Source organism: Crocodylus siamensis, chromosome 1 (assembly GCF_052110815.1).
Source record: "Crocodylus siamensis isolate JL-2025a chromosome 1, ASM5211081v1, whole genome shotgun sequence".
NCBI lineage: Eukaryota > Metazoa > Chordata > Crocodylia > Crocodylidae > Crocodylus > Crocodylus siamensis.
In genome coordinates, this window is record NC_143395.1 from 141290462 (window position 1) to 141318290 (window position 27829).

Sequence of the window (27829 nt, forward strand, 5' to 3'; positions counted from 1 at the left end):
GGGGTGCTCTGGTGAACAAACGTTCCCCCAGATCCTGGTGGTCACCCTTGATAAATTTATAGGTGGCCATCAGATCACCCCTGAGCCTGCGCTTTTCCAGGCTAAAGAGTCCCATGGCTCTCAGCCTATCATCGTAAGATCTGTTTTCCTGACCTCTGATCGTGCGCATGGCTCTCCTCTGGACTCTCTCAAGCTTCTCCACATCCTTTTTGAATTGTGGAGCCCAAAACTGGACGCAGTACTCCAGCTGCGGCCTCACCAAGGCCGAGTACAAGGGGAGAATGACGTCCCGGGATTTGCTCGAGAAGCATCTATGGATGCAAGCCAGCGTTTTGGTCGCTTTACTAGCCGCAGCATCGCATTGCAGGCTCATGTTCATCTTGTGGTCAATGATGACCCCCAAGTCTCTTTCTTCTGTAGTGCTAACCAACGTAGCACTGCCGAGCCTATAAGGGTGCTGCAGGTTTTTCCTCCCAAGGTGGAGAACCTTGCATTTTTCGGTGTTAAACACCATGAGGTTCTCATCTGCCCATTTGCTGAGCTTGTCCAGGTCAGCCTGGATCACCCGCCTGTCCTCTGGCGTGGATGCTTTGCCCCAAAGTTTGGTGTCATCGGCGAACTTGGCCAGTCCACTCCTGACTCCAATGTCCACGTCATTAATGAAGATGTTGAACAGGATGGGTCCCAGGACAGAGCCTTGAGGGACCCCACTGGTCACAGGGCACCACAATGAGTGACTGCCATCAATAACAACCCTCTGGGTCCAACCATGGAGCCAATTTCCCAGCCAGCGGATCGTGGTGGAGCCAAGGCCACAACTGGGCAGTTTGGCCAAGAGGTGATCATGGGATACCAGATCAAAAGCTTTTTTGAAGTCAAGATATATGACATCAACCTCTTCTCCCTTGTCCAGGTGATAGGTCACCTTGTCATAGAAGGAAATGAGATTGGACAAACAAGACCTACCTGCAACAAACCCGTGCTGGCTGTCCCTTAGAATGTTAGCCTGGGCCAGTCCCTCAAGGATGGCCTCCTTAATAAACTTTTCTAGGATCTTCCCCAAGATAGAAGTCAGGCTAATGGGCCTGTAGTTAGCCGGATCCACTCTCCTCCCTTTCTTGAAGATTGGCACCACATTGGCCTTCTTCCAGGCTCTACACCAGAGCACCAGGAGTTTTCAAAGATCCGTGCCAGGGGCTGGGCTATGACGCTTGCCAGCTCCTTGAGTACCCTGGGGTGCAGATTGTCAGGGCCAGCTGACTTGAAGGTATCCAGCTTCTCAAGGTGTTCCTTCATGAGGTCAGCATTTATGGTAGGGGATCCCCCTCACCCAGATTTCCCTGTCCCATAGCAGGCATGGGCATCCCGTGTGACTGATGAAAGACTGACGCAAAGTACCTATTTAATAGGTTGGCTTTTTCCTGGGCATCAGTTGTCAGTTGCCCCATCTGGTTTAGCAGGGGTCCAACGTTGCCCTTGCTTTTCCTCCGGCTCCCCACATATCTGAAAAAGGACTTTTTGTTGCCCTTGATGCCTGAAGCTAGTTGGAGTTCAGTTGCAGCCTTGGCTTTCCTGGTTTGCTCCCTGCAGGACCGGACCAGCACGGAGTAATCCTCCTTGGAGGTGAATCCTGTCCTCCATCCTTTGTAGGCTTTCCTTTTTAGCCACAGGAGGTCCTCTAGGTCTCTGGAGAGCCAGGAGGGCTGCTGTGCCTTCTTGCTGCCTTTCCTCCGTGTTGGGATAGATTTAGCTTGTGCATTGAGGATTGCTTCCTTGGGGAGCAACCACTCTTCTTGAACTCCCATCTCCCTGGGGTCATGGTCCCTGAGGGCCTGACTGACTAGCCTCTTGAGCTTGTCAAAGTCGGCTTTTCTGAAGTCAAGGACTTCTGTGTTGCTGACTGACTTGATCATCGAGTCCGACCCCCTGCCATGGCAGGAAAGAGTACTGGGGTCAAACAACCCCGGCAAGGTGTACATCCAGCCTCCTCTTAAAGACCCCCAGGGTTGGAGCCAGCACCACTTCTCTTGGAAGTTGGTTCCAGACCCTAGCCACCCTGACTGTGAAGTAGCGCCTCCTGATGTCTAACCTAAACCTACCCTCTGCCAGCTTGTGACCGTTATTCCTGGTCACTCCTGGCAGTGCTCAGGGGAACAAGGACTCACCCAATGTCTGCTGGTCCCCTCTGACTAGTTTGTAAGTGGCCACTAGATCCCCCCTCAGGCTTCTGTTGTGGAGGCTGAACAGGTTCAGGTCCCATAGCCTCTCCTCGTAGGGCCTGCCCTGCTGCTCCCTGATCATGTGAGTGGCCCTCCTCTGGACCCTCTCCATGTTGTCCACATCCCTCCTGAAGTACAATGCCCAGAACTGGACACAGTACTTCAACTGCGGCCTGACCAGTTTTGAAGTTGGCAGGGTGTTTTCCCAGAGAGCTATGTCTTGGAGTTGTCCTTTGTTGTCCCATTTAAGGTCTCACTTTCCACAAGAGTCACGTACTGTCTGAGCATTCAGGCATTTCTGCCACTGAGGAACAGGTTTCGGGCCAGCTGCCTAACAGGACTTGCTGGTCCACTTTTTTGGGAGTCTCCCGGGCATCCTCTAAATCAGGGATAGGCAACCATATCTGCTTGTGGGCCAGAACGATCCACCCTGGGTCCAAGGCAGGTGCTAGAACACAGTCACAGCCAGCACTTCTCTTTGCAGCAGCACAGAGAGAGTGTCCACAGCCGGTGTTTGTGTCTGCAGCGGCACAGGGAAGCACCTGCAGCCAAAGCCCCCCACAGCTGAATGCTGCTGAAGCCCCATGACTGTAGGCTAGATCAAGCGTTCCACGGCCCAGATCCGACCCCTGGGCCATAGGTTGTTGCCCTGGTCTAAATGACTGTTTAGTAACTCTTCCCAGAAGCTCTGGCCAAAAGCAGGCTGGAGGTGGAAGCCTGGGCCCCAATCACTGGTGGGTAAATGCAGTTGAATGCCATGAGGTGGAGGTCACATCTGTCTGTCTGTCTGTCTGTCCAGCCAAATTCTGTTGCCCCATTTCCTGCTTCCTACCAGCCTGTTCCAGTTCCTTGTTGATACAGTGCCCGCTCTGAACATACCTCTGCACAGTCAGACACCAGTGTGGAAGATGCTTGCCTTCTTACCCAGGTTTGTCAGTTGACAAAAGGGCTTGGATGTCCCTCCCCCTGCCATGCTAACCATTGTGGCTGGCTGGGGCACAGTGTGCTTCAGTGCGGGGGTTCTGTAGTGAAGCCCCCTCACTGCAGCACATGGAGACAGAGGAGCAACCAGCCCAAGGCAGCCTGCTCCCTTGTCTCGAGGCACCCTACACGCTAGCCAGCCAGGCTGGAGCTGGCTGGAGCCTCTGTGCCTCAGCACAGAGGCTCCACAGTAGACTGAGCCAGAAAAGCAGGCAGCCTTGGGCTGCCTGCTCCTTTGTCTCTGCATTTGTCCTGGTGCTTGCCACTTCAGTGTGGATTGCACTGCTTTTTTGCTTTTTTTCCCCAGGATTTTTTTTTTGCTATTGGGAAATCCCAGTAGCAAATTTTGGCCCCATACTGCAAATTAGCAGCACGGCACACTTATTAATATACAACCTGTGTGGTCTGTGGCACTGCAAAGAGGTTCACATTGCCAGAGCTCACATGGGCCTGCACATCAGGATCCAGCTCTGGTATCTGGTTGCTGTACCATGCTGGTGCCTAACTGAGATGCAGTGGCTATGTCCAAGGTTTTAAGAGTGTGCTTCCAGAGTCAGTGATGAAAAATCTTATTATGCTTACATATTTAAATGAGATTTTGTGAATTCAGAGGGAAAAGTGTTGGCAGTGTTGTCTTGCTTCATCTTTTAGCCCTTGGCTCTGCTGGACTGTAGAAAACAGGAGGCCTAAATCCTCAGAGGGACTTGGCCACTGTTAACATGTTCAGACTGCTACTCCGCTACTGCCGAACCGACAAACTTGCCCAGACGTGGCATGTGCAGAGCCGTCTGTCCAGTGCCGTCACTACACAGGTCAGGGCCCTGGCAACCCTGAAACAGGATTCTCCAGAAGGGCACAGTCCTGTAGATGTGTTTAGAATATGCTGGTGTGTCCTGCTCAGAATGAGCTTGTGGCTTCACATGCTCCTGAGATATGGGAGACCAAGATTCATGTCCCGATTGCAGACCTTGTTCACTGGGTGTCTAAGTGGGAGGATAGGGCAGTCTCTGGTGTGTGGGAGACAGGGTTGAGTCCCCGCTCCAATAAATCTGTATTTATACAAACTGAAACATCAGCAAATCTGAGACCTGCTCTGAATATCTGGTGTTTTGGTGGGTTTAGGGCACTCATCTGAGAGCTGGCTTCAGATTTCTGCTCTGAATTGGTCAAGCAAGGAGTGGACCCTGTGGGTCCCATGTGCCAGGGGAGTATTTTCAACTCCTGGCTACCGCATGTTCTGTGGTGAAGTGATCTCCCCCTCATTCCATTGCTGCATTGCATAGCGGACCCTCGCTTAGGGCTGCAGACTCCAGTAAGTGACAGGATGGGAGGTTGCATTGTTGGGTTTTGCATCGTCTGTGTCACAGAACCTTTTGATGAGTGGAGTCCATGCCCCTAAGGGAAGTGTAACAGTGAGGAGCAGTAGAGTTCTGTATTAGTGGGATGATCCCAGGGACCAGGTTATCCCATAAAATATTAGTGGGTGATTTCTCTCTGCACTTACACTGGAGAGAGAGTTTAGCTGAAACGCTTATCTGCAGAACTTTTTCTTTGCTTTTCCTGCTTTATCTCATTTGACTAAGAGGTGTGTGTGCGTGTGTGTTTGTTTTTTTATAGAGTATGGTGCTCCTGAAGAAGGGGAACTGAAACGACAACAGCCTTTCACTCTGAAAAATCAGTTGCTAAGTAAGAGTCTTGAAATGAATATATTATACATTTTTGCATTTAAAATCCAGCTGTTACAAAAAGATTGTTTCTAGAGTACCAAAGTTTTGAAGCCAGTTTATGCATGCTGCTGCCTTCCTGTTTGTTCAGTCTAATAATGTTCCCAGACCACATTCCAATAAATAAGAATTTCCTTCTATATTTACAGTGTTATTAGATTGGTATTTTTGTGTCTGTAACACATGAAGGGCAGGAAGTCTTGTGGGATAAGGTCGACAATCATCCCTCAAACTTATGTGTAAAGTCCCAGTTATACAGTTTGGTGAATAATCTGGAGATATTATGCAGGTAAACTTTGGATAATTCCTGGAACCTGTCAGGAGGCAAAAGAGAAAGGTGTCCTACATTCTCACAATTGATCCACAAAAGGAAGAGCAGATGAGGTAGTATGACCTTACAGCCACAGTGTAGTAGACTGGGCTATTTCAATGACAGTTTCTAGAAGAGGCGGCATGAGGAGGCTTAAAGGGTCAAAAGCCTTTGAGAGTTGGCCGTGACACATTACCATGGGCTGGGGAGACAAAATCCCGAGGAGCAGGATGAAAGGTGTAGTTTTGGCTGATGATTCTTTGCTTTTCTGTAACATATGCAGTCAGAGCAAGACTGCTTAAAACAAGGAGCTCCACATTCCAATTAGGGCTCAGATTCTGTTGATTTAGCCAATTTGAGAGGGGGAAACCAAACCCAACCTGTCTGGACGCAGCCACAATTCAGGGCTTCTGTCTAGAGCTGGAGAGCTATTGCCAGAAGTGGGCTGTGGTAGACTTGGGTTTGAAATCCAGCTAAATTTGTCACCATAACCCTTTTTTTTTTTTTTTTTAAGCTGTGACAATTAAGTGTCCTGATAAACCTGATCAGAAACCAATGGAGAAGAAACTACCAGGTAAGAACTGGGATGTTAGCAAGTTGGTTTCAGTGGCTGCTGATGTGGTGCTTGCTTCTCTTTTCTGCAGTCTGTAAATAGTCTGAGGACAGCGGGAGGCAGCTGCTTCCAGGGAGGCCAGCACAGGTGACCAGCTGAAGACACTGCCCACCTTCAAAGACAGGACCTGTGCCTTTATTCTAAACAACCTGAATGTTGGTTGAGGAATTTGGAAACAGGATGTGAGCCTGGTGTCTGGAGGCTTTCACCTCAAGCCAGTACTGAGCCCTATTACCATGTGGTGGCTATTCATTGGTCTGTGAAAAAGCATGTTGCTGCTTTAATTCCAGCTCTTAGTGGGCATCTTTCTGAACAAGCAAACAGTGGTCACTCAATTCCTTCACTCCTAGGCCTGCTCTCTCCAGAGCAGGCCAGAAGCATACTGGAAGGGGCAGTACAGAAGAGGGCAGGTAGTTGCAACCTCTCTCCTGTTGATAATTTTTAAAAGTACAAATTTTAAATGAAGCTTGCACAAATTCTAAACACTGCCATTTAGTCTTGGTACAGGGGGGTCTGCAGGGTGGTTATGCCAAAGACTAGTCATGCTGTTAACTTCCAAGTTATAGTTGATGTACAACATGCAGTATTTGTGTACTGAAACAGCAGTAGCCCACTCACGCCTGCTGGGGTAGGACTCAAATCAGTAAATGCAAAGAATTTGCCTTCAGTATAGGCCATCTTCAGTTTAGAAAAATTATGACTTGGTTATCAGAATTGGGCTTCTTGATATTGAAATCAGAATGAAAGCTTAAGGCAGAAATTTAATCCAAAAGGACAGGAATTCTGTGACTGCAGTTACCCGAGTGTGTGGTGTGGCTGGGAGAACCTCTTGGTTTCATAGATATCACTGACTCCTCTCAGAGCTTTGACTGTTTGAAGCTGTGGGCTTCCCAAGCAGGAAAAGAAGCATGTCTGGATGGTGAAATGTGCAGAGAGAGACATTCTCTGAGGAAAGACATGTTCAACATTTATTCTAAAATAAATGTCACATTTATTATCACAAGTTGCATAAAATCAGATACAGCTTTTACAAAATGTTTGATAGAAAAATATTTGTCTAAGTACAATGTGGCATTACAGGAATAACTCACTATTGCTGTGCCTTCAGGTAAAGCTTCAAAAAAACCAAAAAAATAACCGAAATATCCAGTATCTCTATTCCAAACACAGTGAACCTTTTTTACAAACTAAATTTACTCATTCAAGTTCCATTATAAAAATATCCATTCCCATCACTCTCTGCATTGGTTCATCATGTAAGTGCGTAACAACTCACAATATGTTTAGAACTAATGAAAGTAACTGAATTCTGCAAACTGTGTACAGAAATGGTTCCAGAAAGACATTTGTCCATTTGTTCTGGGAAAGCTGAGCCCTGGGGCCAAACGTACCAGGATGGTATGCCATACCAGGAGGGGTGCTAGTAGGGAAGGTGTGCGATATGTGCTGAAGGTCACTTAGGTCAATCATCCATCCTAAACATGAACAGGAAAGAATGAGGCTAAAAATCTTTAATTTGGTATCTAAGGTGAGGAGAGGTTAGGTAGTAGCATTCCAACACGTTACTTATCAATCTAATCTACTAAAGATAAAACAGACCTCAGCTTGGTGCTAGCAGTTCTCCTCAGACCACAAAAGGAATGATTTTGCTTTTAGAACTGAATCAGAAATAACCATTTTATGGACTAACTACAAAAAATGTAAAGTTGCAGGGGCATAAATGCCTCAAACGGCCACTTGTTCTGGGTAAATGCTTGGCTTTCTTTTTTTCTCCCCTCAACAGATTCTATGACTATTCAGAAGGTCAAAGGATTGCTGTATCGTCTGCTTAAAATTCCTGGTTCAGAACTGAAACTATCCTATGAAAGTTCGAAAGTAAGTTGACATTCAGTAAATCAATGCATGAATTCAAACTTATTTCTGAATAATACAACTCGTGAAAGGTCACCACTGCATTCTAGAAGGCCACAGAAAGAACCTCATTTCACTTAAAGCACAGCATTCTTCTCACTGTAATTTAAGGCTCTGTTCAACTGCGATAAAAGCATAGCTCCCCTGTTAACTGCAGCCATCTGATCCAACTCTCACTTGTGTGTGTTTCAAATGAGCCTGATGAATGTCTGCATTTTTTTTAAATCCTAGATGGAAGGTAAAGAAATTGAGCTAGACAATGACCTGAAGTCCTTGCAATTTTACGCAATAGAAAATGGAGACTGCATGTTAGTACGGTGGTAATATACATTTGTAATGGACTAAAAAAGGACTGTGCAACTTCGGAAGAGAAGCCAGGGACTGCCTGAACAGAATCACTCTACAACTTGTGCCTGCACATATTTGTGTGGAAGAACATGGATTTTGTACACAGGGATGGGACCATTTTGAAAGAAACTCCTGGCTCCTGCACTACTAGTAGCATAATAAATGAGATTAGCAATTCACTGCGGTTTGGTTTATCAGTAAATTGTTTAGCATATCAGCGGATCAGAATTTTACTGGTTCTTTAAATTTGCAGCCTAAATGGCAGTGGAATAGGAGTTTTCCCTTAAGTTCATGCTGCAGTGGTGTGGAGAGAACAGTACATTTGTTACAGAAAACAATATGGAATCCAGAATCGTATTTTCACTTATAATAGGTGCAAGCACCAAGCTTCTAAGAGAACTAATGTTGTACTGGAAAAGGCCACTTACATCACCTTGTCTCCTTCACTTCTAAAGACCTTAAAAACAGAGGACATAAACACAGCATCTCCAATGCTTTGCAGAATATTTAAGATTAAAGGCTGACAGACATAAGCCTGTATTCTACTTAATCAGTAAGAAAAATGGATAGTGCCGTTAGACGAGACTGCTGAATTTGAGAATTTATTAAAAATATCTTGTTAGCATGTTGCAGGGCATTACAATTTAAAAGGTAGTGTCTATACTGGTAAATTGCTTGAACCTGCTGTACTTTCAAGTGTGTACCCTTTATCTAATTATTCACAGAGCCATCAGAATTCCCTTTTGAAACTGGCTATATTTGCAGTAGTTCAAGATTTGGTATAAGCAAACTTTGATACCTGGCATCATCATCCCATCCAAATGATTAAACTAAGTATAAAAATACACCAGAGAAACCCTGAACCCAGCTATCCCAAGCTCACATCGCTGCTGTCTTGAATAGCAAATTACATTAATTCTGCAAACAAATATCCTGGCCTACAACCTGGACTTCAGGGAGAGTGAGCAAGTGCAAGACTGTACACATAGGCTCAGACTTACTTAGATCCAGGCTTCAGGCAGTATTCCAGCCCAGAGTTAAGTCAGTAGTGCTTTAATTTAAAAAACAAGCTAGTTGGCATTCTGCTGTGTGCATTTATCATTTATTCATTACAAGAAGTGCTTTGACTTAATAAAAAAGAAATTGCTTATCTTAAACATTTTGGTTTTTCTCAGACCAACACCTACCCTATAGAAAATGTTAATGTGACGGTATCAGTCAGTTAGTTATCAAAAGGGATGTGCAAATACATTGCAGGTGGAATTCCCACCATTCACCACCTTAATATTCCTGATTAGGTAACTCCTAAAACCTGTCTGTTGCCTGGCCTCCAGTCTGTCATCTTTCCTCGCATCTACAAGGATCTCCACACAGTTCCTTCACCCTCCAGAGCTCTGTTAGTTCCTGTGGAGAATACTGAGGGGAAGACAGCATGCCAGACTCACATGTCTTCTCGCACAACCAGAGACTATCCTGTTAGAGACAATGAGTTCAATCAGAGATTTTAAAAAAGATTTCACCATCCACATTAACACTTGCTACAATGAATCAGGTATTTATGGTGTACCGCACACTTGTTACTAGGATCACGAGTCGGTGATGGTGGCCAACGGTATAGCAGAGGGTATGTGCACATTACCCAATAGACCTTTGCTATGTTTGAGGTGAGGAATATTCATACAAAAAAAACCCTGCTCATGCTGGAAAGTCTCTAACTTGGCTTCAGTGTATATTTGCCTAGATTCCTACTGGCCAGAGGCTCTAACAATGCTACAGCAGAAGTTCTGCCAAAGGGCAAGCTTTTAGCAGCGGTATAAGACCACGTTTTGTTCCAAATCCTTTGGAAGCATCCGTTAGCAGGAATGAAGCAGAGGGAGCAAAATGGGTTTGTGAAGGCCAAGCAAGCTCTATCCTGTGGTTCCAGCCTGAAGAGCGACTGGAGCTGGCACAAAGTCCTAGGTCCTGGATGAAGTAGGGCTAGACAGGGTATTAATCCCTCCCCTCAAGCTAGCTCAGCCCACAGTTCCAAGCCCACTATGCAGCTAGGTCTGCGTATCTAGGTGGATTAGGTGTTGCTCCCCCTCCCACCAGTTTTTAGTGAATTTCCCCATGAAGACAAGCTGCCCTTGAATTTTTCACCCTAACCTCCATGGAAAGCTGAAGCTGATGGTAGCTTATGGGTAAGAGCTTAATGTTCTCTGCATGGGGAAAATGTCTCCATGGACGTCACAGAAGCCAGCTTCAAATGAGATGCTGTGGTACTGGCATACACTGCTCCCATACCTCAGCCTGCTCATTTATCTCCACACCATGCTGGAATGCAGGCAGCCCCTTTGTAGCACAGGTCAGACATGGAAAGCTACTAATGAATACTTGCAGAGGAGCCAGCTGTGGTTGAAAGTGAAAAGCCCAGCATGCATTCCTGAGGGTAACTGCCCCAGAGCATTTGCCAAAGGTCACGTGTGGGTTTGTCTGTCCCTGGGGTTAGGAAATGGTTTGTTGTAGTGTCAAAGGCCTACAGGCAGAGGCAGCTTTAGGGGCCTAAGGCGGTATTCAGTGGAAATGAAGTGCCTTAATACAACGCTGCGATACAGTTAGCATCGGTTGCTGCCCAAGCTCCCCAGATGCACCTGTTTGCTTTTTAGGTTGTTTCAGTTTCTTGAGGGAGGTCTGTTTCTTCACAGGCCCAGAACCGCCCAGGCTGGCTCCTAGCTCCTCCTTAAGCCTGATCAGGATCTAAAATTGGATCCCTTTGCTCATCTCCTTTGAGGGGCCCAATTCTCCAAATACCCTTCACACACACATTGGGAGCCAGTGCCTTAGAATAGTGTGAAGCACTGCATTGCTGAGTAGACAGCCATACCCTCCAGGCTGTAGCCTGGTCCAGCAGTTGGCAACAGTTTTTCCAGAGGCAGGCCAGAATGAACCAGCTCAGGGAAAAACTCCTCTGACACCAAATGTTGCCATACCCTCCCTCATTCCAGGCCAGATTCAAAGGCTCTGGACACTGGATCTGGCCTGCGAGCTGTAAGTTGCTGACCCCTGCTGTAGTGTGTATGCTCGCTGTCCAGCCCTCTTGTGATGCAAGCTGCACATTTGCTTAGCATCTGCAAGAAAAAAATCTCAGTGCTGTAATGTAATGCTCAGCTTCCCTGCCCTATCCAAGTAGCACCATGGAAACCAGTAGAGAATGCCCACAGACTTACTCACCTGATATCGCTTAGGCCCTATTGCTGCCATCCAAATGCCCATGCTCACATCTTCACCCTAAAACGACCCATTTACAGAATGCAAACAATAAACAGCAAAAATTAGCTTCAGAAAATGCATGCACTATGAAATTCAGAACTAAATGATATCATCTGCCATGCGCATGCAATATAACATGAAGCCCTGCTTTTGGCAATGGTAAAATTAATCATCCAAGCACTTCTAAGGTAGTTAATAAGCATATGATGGCATTTTACTAATTGGGAACTGAGGCAAACAGATTCAGTGATTTCTGAGACCATATTCCAAGGGCCATGATTAGAATAGAAGCTCTCAGTCCCAAATCATGTCTCTCTCCTCTAATAAACCATGCATTACCCAAAACCACTCTAGTACCTGGAGGGGAAGAATCTAACCCCTGGGGCAAAAACTCCAAGCAGCAGCTTAGAGCACTCGAGCAACCCAACAGCTGCCCAATAACCCCTCAAAAAACACACCTCTAGTACCTGGTAGGTCTTTAGCCTTTCAGAGTTACTTGCCAGCCACTGAACAATGTCTTTGGAGATAACATAACCAGACCCACAAGCAAAGGCTGGATAAGCTGGACTTGGATACTCCAATTCTTGCCACTTCCCAGTTCGGTCAACTGCCCAATTCAGCCTGAAACTTAAGATCAAAATTATAATGTGAACTTCTTTTAAGTAATGTCACTTCAACACCCATGCAACTTGGCTTGCTGTACTTTTGCACTGCTAAATAATAAGCATTGATTTAAAAGCATGGAAAAATCTGTTCTTTGGAGTTATAATTCAAATAGTCCTTGAGGTCTGTTGAGGCCAAGCACAAACCACTGAGCACTCTGACTCTGTCTTGAAATTGGAAATTACATCCTGTTTCCTTTAGATGCAGACATTTTTCAGCACAAAACCCAAAAACTTTACCAGCCAGCTAATTTACAGAGCATCTGCACTGCCGCTAGGTTTGGTTTATAAAACCACAAATGTACATATGTACAGTCTGCACAACACACCCTGCTGCCTTCCCTGCTCAGATCCCTGCCTCTCCTATATGTTGTAAATAGATGACAGGTACTTCCAGCAAATAGGCAGGTAGTGGGATTTTTAAATGTGCTGTACTGGTATCAACTTCACCAATATCAACTGATACTCTCTTAAAATGTAGCAAGCAAGGGAAAGGGATGATCCAGCAAAAGGGATGCTATTTATTCCGTTATCCCTAGAAAAGAGGGAACTAATGACCAAGGATCCTAGTTTTCTCTGATAAAAAATCTCAAATTCTCTGATAAACCCAAAATCTGTGATTAAAATTAAAGGCCCCCTCACAGCCCCTCTAGCCCTGTGGTGCCCCTCATTTCCCTTCCACAGCACCCCCAACATGCTCATGCTTATGCCCCTCTGCAGCCCAGTGGCTAGAGGTGTGAGAAGCTTTGGTCGCTGATTCGATTCAGAGGCCGAATCACTGAATCCAAATTGAATCGGGAGGACCTCCCCCCAAATCGATTTGGAAAAAGATTTGGAGATTCTGAAGGCAATCTTTCAGGGGAACAGAAACTGAGAAATGGGAGAGGGAACAGGGTGGGGAAAGACTAAAATCTGTAGCTGGCCAGTGACCGTGATCTTTCCCTGAGTCCCCTTCCAATTAAAGTGCTCTGGGGGAAGGACACAGAAACAGCATACAAGCCTCTGTCTGCAGCCTTTCTGTCCCTTTGGTAAGCTGTTTCTGCCTGAGCAACAATGTCTGAAAGGTGCTAGACTGGCTTGGCTTCCTAGTTAGCTTCCTGCTAGTTTCTGTTTTTGGAAAGGATTGGATACAGCGTACTAACTAGAATCCCTCTACTTATCCCTATCCAATCCATTCTTTTCCCCCAAAACCTCTTATTTGTTCTTGGGTTTTTTTAATCCCTCACACTTTTTAAAAAGAAAGCTGTTTTCCCTAGCAGTGTGATTCATCACTGTGCACATTACACACACACACACACACGAAGAGGAGATATTACTATTATTAATTACACACACATACACTAAACTAAACACAACACAAAAGTCAGACACATTCTTATGGTATTTCACTGGACCAAGGGGAAAGACAAGTGATATAAGGATCACAGGGGACATGGCGGGAATGATAGCCTTCCCACTGTGGATGCTGAGTTGGCGCAAAACCAATGAGAAAAGCTAGAAATTTATAAAAGTGAGCAGGACCAGATGGACTTCACCATAGAGTGCTGATGGAGCTGGCTGAGGTCATTGCGAAACCCCTGGCAAAACTCTTTCAAAAATCGTGGCACACAGAGGAAATCCCTGAGGATTGGAAGAGAGCCAACATTGTGCCCATCTTCAAGAAGGGGAAGAGGGAGGACCCGGGCAACTACAGGCTGGTCAACCTAGCCTCCATCCCAGGGAAAATCCTGGAAAAACTCATTAAAGAATCTATGTGCAATACGCTCATTGAGGATAAAATTCTGAATGACAGCCAGCATGGCTTCATCACTGGTAGGTCTCGTCTTACCAATCTCATCTCCTTCTATGAACAGATCTCTTACCACCAGGACATGGGAGAGAAGGTTGACATTATATACCTAAACTTCCAAAAGGCTTTTGATTTAGTATCCCACAATATCCTTGTGGAAAAATTGGAAGATTGTGGACTTAACTGCTCAACAGTTCAGTGGGTGGAAAACTGGCTGCATGGTAGGACCCAGAGAGTTCTCATGTGTCATCCTGGTGAGAAGTGGTCAGTAGTGTCCTTCAGGGGCCCATGCTTGGACTGGTGCTTTTCAACATCTTTATCAATGATTTGGATGTGGGGGTGAAAAGCTCGCTGGCCAAGTTTGCGGATTACACCAAGTTTTGGGGAGCGTGGCCAGGCCAGATGATAGGTTGCAGATACAGGCAGACCTGGACAGGTTCGAGAGTTGGGCGGACCAGAACTCAGAAGTGTAAAGTGCTCCATCTGGGGGGCAAACAATTCCCAACATACCTAGAGGTTTGATGGCAATAATTTGACTTGCACCACAGCTGAAAGGGAACTAGGGGTAGTGATCGACCATCGCATGAACATGATCCAGCAGTGTGGTGCTGTGGTTAGCAGGACAAACAACACACTGGCATGCACTAACCATTGCATCTCGTGTAAAACTAAGGAAGTGATACTCGCATTGTACTCTGCAGCTGAGTGAGACCGCAGGTGGAGTACTGTGTCCAGTTCTGGGTGCTGCACTTCAACAAGGCCATGGAAAAACTTGAGAAGGTCCAGAGAGGGGCCACCCATATGATCAGGGACTTGCAAGACAAGCCATATGAGGAGAGGCTGATGAACTTGGGCCTCTTCAGCCTACAGAAGAGAAGGCTGAGAGGGGACTTGGTAGCAGCTTACCACTACACTAGGGGAGTACATCAAGGGCTCAGTGAACAACTGTTCACCAGGCACCCCTGGCGAAGACCAGGAGCAATGGATACAAACTCCTGGAAGGCCACTTCAGGTTCAATTCCAGGAAAAACTCCTTCACAGTCAGGGTGTCCAGACTGTGGAATAAACTCCCTCCAGTGGTGGTGCAGTCATCTACCCTGGTGGTTTTCAAGAGGAGAGTGGACAGTCACCTTGCTGGGGTCACTTGACCCTAGTTGTCTTTTCCTGCCTAGTGCAGGGGGACTGGACCTAATGATCTAGAAGGTCCCTTCCAGCCCCTAACAATCTATGAATCCATACAGTAATCAGAAAAGAAGAAGAGATATTATAGCAGTACACATACACAGACATGTTTTCCAGCACAGGAAAGATTAATATGAAGCAAGGTGGGAGGGAGAGGGGCCAAAAGGGGTAGGGGGAAAACTAGAACTGCAAGTTCCCCTCCCAAACATAGGTGCACCCTCTTTCCTGGCAGCCATGAGTCTTCTGCTGCCAGTGGGTCCAAGGAGGTGGGAGTAGTGCCTGTCCCTGCATCACCTCCCTTAACACCACAAATAGCCACCACCAGCAGAATGACAGTCTCCTTCACCCCAACTTTATCTCCCAGCATGAGCCCCCCAGTGCCAGAGGAGGAGCTGGATATGGAAGCAGGGGACCTGAGCGCTGTAGCAAAAGAAATTCTGGGGACCAAGCAGGAATCAGAATTTGTGCCCACATCCCTCAAAATTCCCCTAGACCCAGGTTTCCTTCTCTGGAAAACAGCACTTTGGAGGGGGTTGAGGTTGTGGAGGCAAGTGGCTCAACTGAGTCAGCTCCTCCTCTTGTTGTGTCTCAGCCTGTTGAGGGGAATAAGGTAGGATCCCCACCCTCAACCCAGAAGCAGGGAGATAGTGTACTGTGGGATCATTTTGAAGTGGCAGATGATCCCAAGTATGTTATCTGCTAGCACTGCTGAAGGCAGATCAGCCAGGGCAAGAAGGTGAAACACTTCAGCACCACAGCGATGCTGCTTCATCTCAGGAGGCAGCACCCCCTTGGTCTTCTTTCTCCTCAGCTTGGCACCAGTGGGAGTGTGCCCAAAGGAAAGTTCCCCTCTTGCTCCAAACCCCATGTCCACACAAAGAAGAGGCAAGCCACCCTGGAGTGGTGGGGGGAAAGCTGCAGAGGGATGTGTGTTACAAGGGTAAGAGATATCACCCAGAGCACTGGGGAGATGCTTGGTGTGGATGGCCAGCCCTTCTCCTTTGTTGAGTGGCCAGGGTTCAGGCAGCTCATGGCCCCATCCTACCAAGTGCTCACATGCACCACCTGTAGCAGGACGGTGGTGCCCTCCCTGTATGAGGCATGCATGAAGTACTTGAAGGAGGAGCTGTGCAAGGCAGGGCTGCAGGTAGCCTTGCACTTCACCTCGGACATCTGCAGCAGCCGGGGTAGCGATCACACCTACCCCTCTCTCACAGAGCACTGGTGCGATTGGTCAGGCCGTCAGTGGACTCTCCTTCAAGTGGAGGTGCTGGATGAGTCCCACATGACAAGGGAGATCATGGTGGCCATGAACTGCATGGTGCAGGGGTGGCTCATTGGGCAAGCCGAGCTCACCCACAGGTTCATGGTCACCGACAATGGGGCCAATATGGTCAAGGTGGTCTGGGATGCCAACTTTGTTGGCATCCACTGTGTGGCACACAAGTTCCACCTCATAGGGATGCCTTGGAGGGGATAGGGCTGCCGGTGATGGTGCCATCACTACCACCCAGCTGATTTCAAAATGCAGGAAGGTGGCGGACTACTTCCACTGCAGCATCAAGGCAGGCAAGGTGCTGCAGGAGAAAGAGGCAGAGCTGAGCATCCTGCAGCACAAAATTATGCAGGATGTGGAGACTCGTTGGAACTCCACATACGATGCTCAGGAGGCTGCTGGAGCAACAGAAGGCCATCCATGAGATGGCCTTGCTTGGGGAGATTGGGATCAGCGGCCCCCTTAACAGAGCTCAGTGGGATACCATCTCCCAGATCTTGGTGGTCCTCAAGCCCTTCCTCGAGGCCACTGAGACCCTCAGTGCTGGCGATGCCCTCCTTAGCCAGGTGATTCCCCTAGTGAGGGAACTGGAGAACCAAATGGAGAAGTTCCAGGGGATCACTGCTCCTGGCTGGGGCAGGCTGCTGGCACCAATTGTGCAGGCACCGGTGAGGCGTCTGAAGAAAGGCTTCAGGAAACGGCTGGATCTGTTGCAGTCCAGTACAGTCCACATGCTGGTGGGCATGTGTGACCCTGCCAAGGTGTGGAGGCCCCGGGAGAGGGCAGCAGGGTGGAAGCCTGAAGTGGGCAGCCCTAGACCCATGCAGAGATCTGGAGAGTGTGGGTACCCCTGCCCTCCAGGAGTGCACGCAGTGGCAGGGAGCAGCCCCCCCAACCAAGCCCACAGCAGGCAGCCTGCCCTGTCCCACGCACAGATCTAGGAGGCGTGGGTCCCCCCCGGCCCTCGGGAGTGTGTGCAGCCACGGGGAGCTGTCCCCACCCCTGCCCCCTGGACAAGCTGCCAACGGTCTCGTCCCACTCCCCACCAGGGCCTTGTGGCTGTACATTGTGGACCTGGGCCCCAAGCCCCGGGCACTGCCTGGCTGGGCAGGAGCCCCAGCCCCTGCCCTGCCCAACTCCCTCCCTCCCTCCCTATGGGGGCCTCAATCCCCACACCCAGACTTACCTGCGGGAGCTGCTCTCCAGGCTGCCTGGCAGCCATGTGCATACGGTGCCCCCAGCCTGCCTGCCCTCCCGCTCCCTCCCAGCCCCTCGCAAGCTGGAACTCTGCCAGCCCCCAGTGAGCTCTTCGCAAAAGTCCAAAATCCACAGATTTTTCCAGTAAAATGAGAAATCCTCGTTTGCCTCTGGTAAAAAGTAAAATCCACAGTTTTCTCCGTTTTCCCCGGGAACCGGAAAATCTGGATCCCTGCTAATGACCATTCAGAAATTAAACTAAGTTGAGGGTCCCGGTCATTCTGGAGATGGCCGTTTTGCCTTTGAATTGCCATGGCAGCAAGTCTCAAGCTTGCAGAGCACCAGGTCAGAAATCATCTGGTTTCAGACCCGCAAACCTGCCACAGACTTGCTGCCTGTGGGGTGACCAGAGAGAAATTCAGGAATTGACAGGCAGCAAGTATGTATAGCAAGACTAGCAGGGCCTCTCCCTCCCTCCCCCAGTCTTCTTTCTCCAGGGCCCCAGACCTTCCTCCTCAACCTGGTGGCAAAGCCTTAAACCAAATCAGTGAAGTCTTCAATTCAAAGACACTAATAAGTCCTGTCCTCAAGATCCCAACCGAGTTTCTAGCCCCGCTCCCAGCACCGATGTTACATTAAAAATAAACAGAGTTCTCCAAGTCTACAGAGACCCAAAGCTCCCTGCGCTCTCTCCCCCGCCCCACTCCCCAGCATATTTTATTGTGTCCTGAGGTTACTGTTCTAGGGGGAGCCTGGCAGAGTTGGGAGCCCTGATCACCCCTGATTACAGGGCTCCTAGACAGGCGGCAATCTGGGTTTTTTCCCATGCTATGTGCTGCTCCCCAGGATCCCTCCCTCAGAGTCTGCCACTTTCAGCCCAAAGGTCTGCCATTTAAAACATGGCCTTTGGAACACGGTAGCACAGCTCTAGTGTTTTCCTTTCTCAGTTTTAAAAAGTGATGTATACAATTCCCTGTACCTGCAATTTGTGGTATTTGCTCTGCTCCACAGAATATTTTGCAAGCTGCGGCAGAAGAGGGCTAGGGAATAGCTAAGTGTTTCTTTGAACAGACATGCTATTCTGAGGCAGGAGGCTGAGCGTTTTGTGCAAAAGGATTCTGTACTTTACAATTCCCTTGCACGATACAAGGCACAGCTCTTCCTCCAACTTCTGTCTGGAAGATGAGGCAGGCTGTCTGGCTAGTTCAAGGATTACTTTGTTCTGTGATCTTCTGCTTTCTTTGACAGACACCCATGTGGTGGCATGTCTGACAACAAAGCAGATTTTCCCCCTTTCACAAGAAGGCACAAGACTTAAATCCATCATAAAGTAAGTTCAACAGCCTCAGTAAACTTCCTAATAGCCCAACAGTTATTTTAGAGCCATCAAATACTGGCAGAGTAGTCTGGATGCAGTAGATCCTAGTAGGGTAGAACTGATGGCTTGATAGAGGCAAGCATAAAACTACCACAGAGCATACCCACATACTGGCTGATGCTAACCATCGGTATCACTCTGTCTAACAAGCATTGATGTTCACCCAAGATGCTCAGCTGCAGGAAAATACATTTTTTCCACTTTAGGCTAGTTACTTTGAGTCATGGTGCAAACATTTACATTCACACACACATACGCATACTTTGCTAAGCAAAACCCTGGCTCTGCAGTTACACCACTGCAAGCAATTAAAGAAAGAAGGCAACATGAATTCAGGATGGCAATGTAATTCTTGCTGGATCTCTAGTACCTCTACCATGGGCAATGAATGTTCCCAAAGAAAACCTGAATGTACCAACCCTTGGAGGTAGCAACCCTTGGAGAAGAGACCTCAACATACTGATGGAAAAAATAAATCAATACAAATATAATTGCAGATGATTACAACTGGACTGTCACCTATAATGAATCATACAATAAAGTGTTTTCATACTCGCCCTGCCTGAAAAAGGAGACCCCACAGCTATAGTTTCTACTACTTGTACAACATTAAATGTTTGAACCAGTTACGGAATTTTTTTTACTTTCCGTCAATTGACAAGCATCAGGCCTACGACAAGGGACAATAGTGTCTCAGCCAGAAACCGCATTTATAACCGCCCCGCACATTCAAGTTTACCAACACTTACACAGCTTGTGTGTTCTGTTTTGTTTTGACATTCTGCATTTTCTTTTACACTGTTTTGAAGGATGCTGTAACTGTTGTTACTGCACCTTGTATCGAAAATCTGACAGTAGGTTTCAATTGCCAATTACAAACACAGCAAATAGTGGTCGAAAACCATCCAAACAAGAGGAACCAATCAAAAGTACCTTCTTAAACAAGAGGACACCTCAGCCTTGTGCCCACCACCATTTCGGTACAGACGTGACTTTTATCCCTAGAGGGGAAAAAAATGTCTTAGGCTATTTGTGTTTAAGAAACAGCCAGTTGTACAAAACAACCTAGAAAAGGGCTTTAGTCAGGGTAGTCTAAAGAGCAGTTGTGCTCAGGGTAGCAGTATAATTAGCGGTGGGCAAGGGGGGCACGAATCCTGGGTGCTGATTAGGGGGCAGGCAGAGGGCACCAGAACAGACACAGCTATACACTGCTACTCCAGCAGCAACAGGTCTGGTGCAGAGAAAAGAGTCAGGAAGTGAAGGCAGGAAGGTGTTGTCCCCATACACCCCCCCAGTCACTAAATTCAATGTTCTACATTTTTGTTCATCATGGCATTCAGCAGTGCCTGTGGATAAGAGGGCAGGCAAAAAGCTTAACTCTTTGGCTGGGAGGACCTTCCCCCATAGCTGTCAGGACCCTAGAGCCCTCCTGGCTCCATTCCCCAAGTCCTGGACACTGGCTGGAGCCTGCAGCTGCCCAGGGTGCAAACCCTACCAGATTCATCTCTGCCAGGATGTGTTTTCAGAGTTACAAACTAAAGAAGCCAACCTTGTTACCCCCCCCCCCATTACAAATGGAAAAACCCTTTGGATCTAAAACCTTACTGAAACCAGTTTCTTTTATAAACACTATGAAGTTTTCATTCTTCAAGGAAAACATTCATGGCTTGGAAACGTTTCTCAGGAGATACTGGTTAATTCTAACTTACGTTACCAACGTGCAAAATTTTTCCTGTCCTCAAATACTTAATCTCTCAAAAGAAGTATTATCTACAAAGTTTTGTATCTGCTGCCCTATGCCATTTTATAGGAGTAGCAAGATGTTTTATGCAATCTATAGCAAGGTGATTTCTTCTAGTTGGTTATTAATGTATGAAGTTATTTAAATACAAAAGAGTATATTAATTGGAAAATTCATTAGGTATCTGGAAATGCTTAAGCAACTCCTTACTAAACTTGAGTGCAAGAACCATCTCTCCCAGGATGTTTAAAGAGTCTCTTGTGGAATCACTTAAGTTTAAGATCCAAACATAAGCTTGGCATACGCATTAGCAGACCGTATTAATGACTAAGGCTGCTACCAAAGCCATCACCTCAAGGTGCTGAGCCAGTGAAAGGTGACAGCAACTGGTATTTGAATTCAGCCCTGGAAAGGGATGCACTTTTTACTTTCAATGAGACTATGTCAAAAGAAGAGCATAAATTCCTCCAAACTAAGATGCATACTTTTTTGCTTATACTTTTTTTACATGCTCTTTCACTCACTCCTATATAACTCATCTCAATCTATTCATTTTCACCTCATCAGGCTTCCATGCTAGCATGTCTACAAGCAAGCAAATGACATCTGCAAGGCGATGAACAAAAGACTCACAACATGGAAACAAAAAGCAGCCCCTTTTCAATACAGCCCCATTTCTGTAACACAGTTGCTCCCATACATCAAAGGTCTCAATAGATGGGAGGTTACAAAAGCATTGCCATAGGGTGAGATTTAAATAGTTTCTGAAGTGACTTTAATAGGATATGGAAATGCCATTGTAAGGCAAAAATAGCTTCTTTGGTTAATTGCCGTTTCTTTGGACAACTTATTGTGGGATAGGGCAGATCTGTTAACCAGGATGAACAGTGAGATACAGCACAGTTTAATCTGAATTTAAAATTCCTTATATCCATCATTTTCCCTTCTCCGGTTTTCTTCCTGAAGATTTGCATGCAACCAGTTTAAATACTTCTTTCTTTCTTTCTGTTGCATCAGATTTTATTGAGATCGCTCAGCTCTGTCCATTTACAAACCATTAAAACCTGTTCAGGATTAAATGGGATTTGCTGACCCTGAATCAAAATAACTTTGCTCACCTATGATACAAGCAATGCATATTGGTCTCACCTTACCTAGGTACAAGCGATCCTACCAGAGGAGTATCTGATCTCCATTGCATGTCCTCCATTTAACCCCCTTTTACCACTTGTGTTTTATTCCTCCCCCCTTTTCCTTCTTCTTTAGCAATAAAATATACGTTTGTTCGTAACCGTGAGCACTGTCCTGTTTTTGATCACATTTAGACATGGCAAGAAGCCCAGGTGACTAAAATAAGGGAACAGTGGATGTCTCTGGGCTGAGCTGACATCAAGAGAGACAATCATTAGGACTGGACTTGTAGAATTCTTGTTTTCCCGGCTACAAAAGACTTAGCAACTCTGCCATGCAACTCTTTTAAACCTCTGTCCTGCCCAGCTCAAGGCCAAGGTCACTTTAAAGTCTGCTGTAAACACTAATGAGAATGCCAAGTTGAGTATTGCTAAAAGCCTGGGAAAGGCCTAAAACCTGCCAGTTACTTGAAAAGGAAGGGTAAGGAAAACCTCCTTCAGTTTGTAAAGCAGACCTCCCCTGGGAAGAGCTGGGCACTACAAGCACAGATTTCTCAAGTTTCCTGTTTGTTTTTAATCTTTGCTCAGAATAAAGAGCCCGGTTCTGCCTCCCACTGCCCCCCACTGCCCTGTACTGTATGGGGGAGATTGTGCCATGAGGCCCCAGTAACCCCTATGGCAGCTGCTGCTGCTCAGGAGTTGTGGGGCTTTTAATTTTTTTTTAACTGCCAGGATGCTGGGGCTCGGTGGGGCAGTGATGGGAGGGTTCAGGGGGCAGGCAGAGGATGGGGCCAGTGGACTTCAGTGAGTTTCAAAGCTCCTGCAAGGTGGATCCAAATTCTGAACTGGGGACCAGTGGTTTCCCTGACAGGGGTGGAGGGACTCTGAAGTAGTTTAAGGTTTTGGGTTATTTTTGGTTTTGGGGGGGGTTTCTTGTTTTTTAAGAACACTTTTCAAAAATGGAACTAAAATATGAAGCTGCATACAATACAGTCTAGTGCTGCAGCCATAGATTTTAAAGCCACAAGGAACTGTCCCAGTTATCTCATCTGACCATCTGTGTAACACCTCCACAGAATTTCACAAAAGCTACAAACAGACGTGGCATTTGTCCCAGAATAAACCATTTTATCTCAGAACAAAGTACAATCATTCAGATGCTCCATGTTCATTGTTCTAGGATAAACCCCAAAAAGGTTCACAGGGTAAGAAGTCCTAACATTTTATCCCATGACATTGCAAAGTGCATCTGAATGGCTGTACTGGGTTTGCATGACTGAATCAATGGTAGAAAGGTAGGAGTGCATTCAGCTATTCACTCAGTCCTGATTAGCAGGAATCCTGGTTTTCTCAGATAAAAAACAGCAAATTCTCTGATTTAATTATGAAAAAACATGGATTTGGGGAGGGGGGGAGGGTTTAAAATAAAATGCCACTATATCTATTTATCTAACTATCTATCTATCTATATTGGTATCAGTTGAACACAACATTTTATTGATACATTTACAATTTAAAGTGATTTTGAAGTGTATCAGGCCTCAATCAGTATACTAAAATAAATTCTAAATACCTATACATTTTGGTGTTTAATTTTGGTTTTATCATGGAAAATGAGAGCTCCCCCAGCCTCTTTGCTCACAAGGATGCAGGTTCAGCAGCTGCTGTCTCCCCACCCCCACTGCTTTGTGGCACTGAGCAGCCCTAATATGCTGGTGCCCTGCCCAGGCCATTGCCCCATAACTCACAAGCCACAACCCCCCAGCCCTGCTGGTGCCCCTCACTCCCCACCCACAGCCCCTCCCAGCCCTGTCAGAGGTGTCTCCCAGCTGCCAGGGCTATGGGGCCAGGGACCCGGGTTCATAGCCCTCTGCCCCTTGCAGCAGCGCCCAAGCCCTGGCTGCTCCCCATGGGAGGCAATGGCTGCTGAGGTGGAGTGGAGCCCGGTTCCCCTTTCCCCACAGGCGACACAGCCAGACCAGACCCCATCGGGGGGGGGAAGGGGGGGGGCAGGATGGATGTGGGTTGCCCACTGCAGGCTCAGGGCTCCCTGCCCTGCTGCCCTCCCCTGGGGCCTCCACAGCCCAGCAAGTGAGATCCAGTGAGGCAGGGCAGAGAAGCTGGATGCCACCACTGCAAGCCGTGCACCACCATGGCGAGGCACCCCTGCCTGCCTGGCAGCAGTTGTAACAAGGGTTACAACTTGGTGTTGCTGCCCCTGCTGCTGCTGGGTGAGCAGGAGGTGCCTCACTTTGACAGCGCAGGGCTCCCAGTGGTGATACCAAGCTTCCCCGCTCTACTCTGCCCTGCCATGCTGGGTCCCACCTGCTGGGCCATGGATGCCCTGTGGGGAGGGCAGCAGGGCAGGGAGCCCCAAGCCCGCAGCAGGCATCCACCCTGTTCCACACACAAATCTGGGGACACGTGCCCTACCCAGGAGTGCACACACAGCAATGGGGAGCCAGCCCTCCCACTCCCTAGACGAGCCACCCACACCTCTGTCTTGCTTCCCACCTGGGTCCTGCAGCCGTGCACTCCAGCCCTGGGCCCCAAGCCCCATGTGCTGTCTGGGCTGGACAGCAGCCCCAGCCCCAGCCCCACTCAACTGCAGGAACTCTGCCAGCCTGCAACAGGAAACCTGCCGTTTCCCAGGTTTTTTCTTGAAAAGGAGAAAATTTGGGTTTTACTGTGTTTTTCCATGGTGAACGGAAAACCCGGATCCCTGCTGATCAGAAGGGTGTATATACCAATCCTGAGATATTTCTGATTCAGAACAAACACAGGCACAACTTATCCAGGGACAAATGCAATGTCTGTTCTGAGCCATAGTATTTATTGTATCAAGGCTCTTACTTTTGAATGAGCTAAAGCACACTTTTGAGAAGACGTTCAATCTTGACTTAAAAAGTCAAGTGATGGAGAATCCACCACCTATGTTGGCAAACTGAGTTAATGGTTAACCATCTTCACTGCTAAGGTGGGTGTCTGATAGCTAACTCTATTTCAACATTCACTATATTTTTGCACTGACAGTATTCAGAGCTGCACTGTAAACTCTCAGTTGTGGGAAGCTGGAAGCTGTAGCCCATGGGCAGAGGACAGTTGGGGGTTTCTACTGCTAATACAAACCTGTAGAGAAGCAAACAACAGTATTAACCACTGGCATTCAGAATCTTCAGAACACAAAACAGATTATAAGGTCGATTTTGTTCCCTCCTACACATTTCACTTCTAAAAAATATCACCCAGAAAAGTCATATAGGTCTTAAAAGGCTAAAATTCAAATACTGACACACACTTGCAGTTTTAGCTGCACCATAGTTTCACCCAGATAAATGTCTATTGACTCCTATGCGGCACAGAGAAGTGCGCTACATCAAGCCATCCACCACATTTTAAACCACATATCAGCATCTGAAAAAGCTATAGCTTTCATAAGAGCGCATTATAAAACAGTTATAAAAAGGAGTACTTTCTGCAACCCAAATGAGTAGAATCCTGTTCTTATTGATGTTGTATAGTTTTTTAATTGGCTTCCATGGACATAAGGTAGACTCCATGAAAGAGTTGTTCTGAACTGAATTTTAAAAGCAACGTACACTGAAAAATTACCCATATAAACCACCAAAAGGAAGAGTTTGAGACTTACTTTCCCCACCAAATATTTGGCCTGTCCAATTTTTTGTGCATTATCCTGTTAAACACAGCTTCCAAATCAATGTAGCAGTCATCATCTGTCTTCAACAACAAATCAAAACTTGTTGATTCTACTGTCCTGTTGTCAAGACAAAAGTAGTGATTTACTGGAAAGCAATTCAAAACTACATTAAAATTCTGTAACAAAACCTATATGCAATGTAAATGGTAGGGACCCTTTAGAGAGGTAAGCCATTCTTCCCTGTCTTTTTAAATGGTTATGCTATAGACTCAGGACCGTATAACCACTATGACATTGCCTCATGGCATGGGTTTATTTCTGCAAGAAACTTGAGGAAGGAATTTTGCAATCCAGGACAGATGGCAGGATTAATTTACAACAAATCTGTCTGAAATAGTACTGACCCCAGAAGGATGCAAGCTCCTGCTGATGGCTGCACCACAGCTGTTAAGGCCACAGGCTATATAAAGGGTGAGTGGCCTAACTAGTTTTCTGCACGCTATAGTTGGTTCAAATGTGATACAACTGGGAAAGTGTCCAAGGAATGATCTGTAGCAATAATTTGGTGCTTATTCTCTGTAAGGCAGTTTCCACACATTAAAATGAGTAATCCCCAGCACTGCTGGAAGGTACTGCTATTATTTTACAGATGGGAGAAACTGGCAGGAAACGAGAAACTCTAAGAACTAGAATGAGATTATTCCCTGAGTTATCCCTAAAGGACTTGTTCACAATTTTGTTCATATTTTTAAGAACACTCTATATAGTCACATCCCCTGAAGAGAAAAATATTTTCCTTATAACCACTATTCCAGAAACTGAAAAGGAGATACATTTCTGCTAACGTGCAATCAGACAATATAGACACTAGGAAGAACTGTACTTTAACTTATTATGAAAACTTTTTTGTAACCCCCCTGAACACTGGCTGACTGCTTCAGTTAATCATTTGTGCACTTCCTATCCCCCTCAAACAATTTCTATGGGGTGTTTAGAATGATACTGGTAGTTCTTTAAAGTTATCATTTAAAACAAAGGAAGAATGAACACAGGCTCAAAACATATCATTTAATTAGCTTCAATAGTTTCTCCATACCTACAGAAATAAGAATAAGGAAGCAGGTCCAAGGTCTTTACATCTAATATGAGTCCATATTTTAGACACTCCAGGTGTTGTAGGCACAGTTCTGACATTTTCTGTACACCCCAACAGGTGACCCACAGGCTGTGGTTGCAAGTGGGTGCTATGGTTATAACTAGTGCTCTGAACTATGTGGAAGGCCTTCTGAAGCCCTCCAGAATGGGGATGGAGCCTGAGAGACACTGAGTACTTTCTTTCAGATGAAATCTGTATTGGAGCTAAAATAGAGAGCACATAACTCCTGCCAGTGTTGAACCTTTTGGACCTATTCAAAAACTCAACTCCCACTTTTCTTTTGACTTCAATGGGCTTTGGGTCAGGCCTCCTGTTGTCAACCAGCATCCAACACTGACATTTAAATTGCTAGTCTTCAGATAAGTCTATGGTATAATGCCATCATTAGACTTATCTGAAGACTAGCAATTTAAATGAGAAATGACTTCAGGTAGGGCTGAGGCCAACCTTATGAAGAAAACTAACAACAATCAAAACAGAATATGATTTAACACTGGTGTGGGATAGTAGAGCAGACTGATTTGTAGAGTAAGTCTGTTCTGTAGGTTTGCTTTCATTAAGGCAGAGACTATAGCCTTCATGGCAGCATTGTCGGTTTTTATCACCAGTTTTCTTTCTTTTGCAGTGAGAAAAATAATTAAAACTTAAAGAAAAAGAAATTACTGCAGGCTACATACTCTGTAACAGCATGGACTACCCTGCACCAGAAATATATTCTTAGGGAGTGCTTTAGTTATGTTTGTTTCCAACCTACCATCTGTAGAAGTTCAGCAGTTTGGCTGGAACATTTCTGTATGTGTCAACTACGTCTACAAATACAATATCATCGTAGATCCTGCTTTCTTCTTTCAACAAGGTATCCTCTTCTTCCAGGTTTTTTAAGTGGCTTTCAAACCTTTCAGGGCGAGTATGAAGGTTTTTTAAGAGAGCATCACCTTCTGAAGGAGGGAGGAAAAATTATGCAGACAAAATTATGTCCCTATTACTACTGTCCCCATGCAATTGTGTAATTTTTCTTATACCACATCCTCATATTTATAGATTCAATTTCCCAGTAAACACTGAGATAAATTAGGAAATTCTGCAAGTAGTTAAAAAACAGGCACAAGGTTTTAACAATTTAAATGATTAAAATTATAATTATTACAGGATTACCTGAAGACTGTACGTGTTCGTCTTGCAGAACACTACTTTGCTTCATGGAAACAATTCCAAAATACTAACTCTTGTTGAACAGAAGTAGTTGCCTGATATTTTATTCTTTTCCTTTTATCCTCAAAAAATGGGAAGGCTGCTCTAGTGAAC

The 27829-nt window shown here is 46.2% G+C and overlaps 2 protein-coding genes across 8 annotated transcripts in view; one reads left to right on the forward strand and one right to left on the reverse strand.

Moving 5' to 3' along the window:
• Positions 1 to 8285, forward strand: part of TBCE (tubulin folding cofactor E) — a 59011-nt gene extending 50726 nt beyond the window's left edge. For all 5 annotated transcript variants that reach the window (XM_090044461.1, XM_090044498.1, XM_090044489.1 and 2 more), the window contains 4 exons: positions 4818 to 4886; positions 5749 to 5808; positions 7631 to 7722; positions 7990 to 8285. In XM_090044461.1, the coding sequence (XP_089900587.1) occupies positions 4818 to 4886; positions 5749 to 5808; positions 7631 to 7722; positions 7990 to 8082 (314 nt within the window). In that variant the 3' untranslated portion in view covers positions 8083 to 8285. The remainder of the gene's footprint in view (positions 1 to 4817; positions 4887 to 5748; positions 5809 to 7630; positions 7723 to 7989) is intronic.
• The window catches only part of B3GALNT2 (beta-1,3-N-acetylgalactosaminyltransferase 2), a 57053-nt gene continuing 36038 nt past the window's right edge, over positions 6815 to 27829 (reverse strand). The window contains exons 8-12 of one of the 3 annotated variants that reach the window (XM_090044512.1): positions 27279 to 27462; positions 25360 to 25485; positions 11814 to 11982; positions 11317 to 11373; positions 6815 to 9579 (exon numbers count right to left, since the gene is read on the reverse strand). In XM_090044512.1, coding sequence (XP_089900638.1) covers positions 9445 to 9579; positions 11317 to 11373; positions 11814 to 11982; positions 25360 to 25485; positions 27279 to 27462 — 671 coding nt within the window. In that variant the 3' untranslated portion in view covers positions 6815 to 9444. Of the gene's footprint in view, positions 9580 to 11316; positions 11374 to 11813; positions 11983 to 19772; positions 19841 to 25359; positions 25486 to 27278; positions 27463 to 27829 lie in introns of those variants that run through there. The other 2 variants (XM_090044521.1, XM_090044530.1) reach the window with 2 other exon arrangements.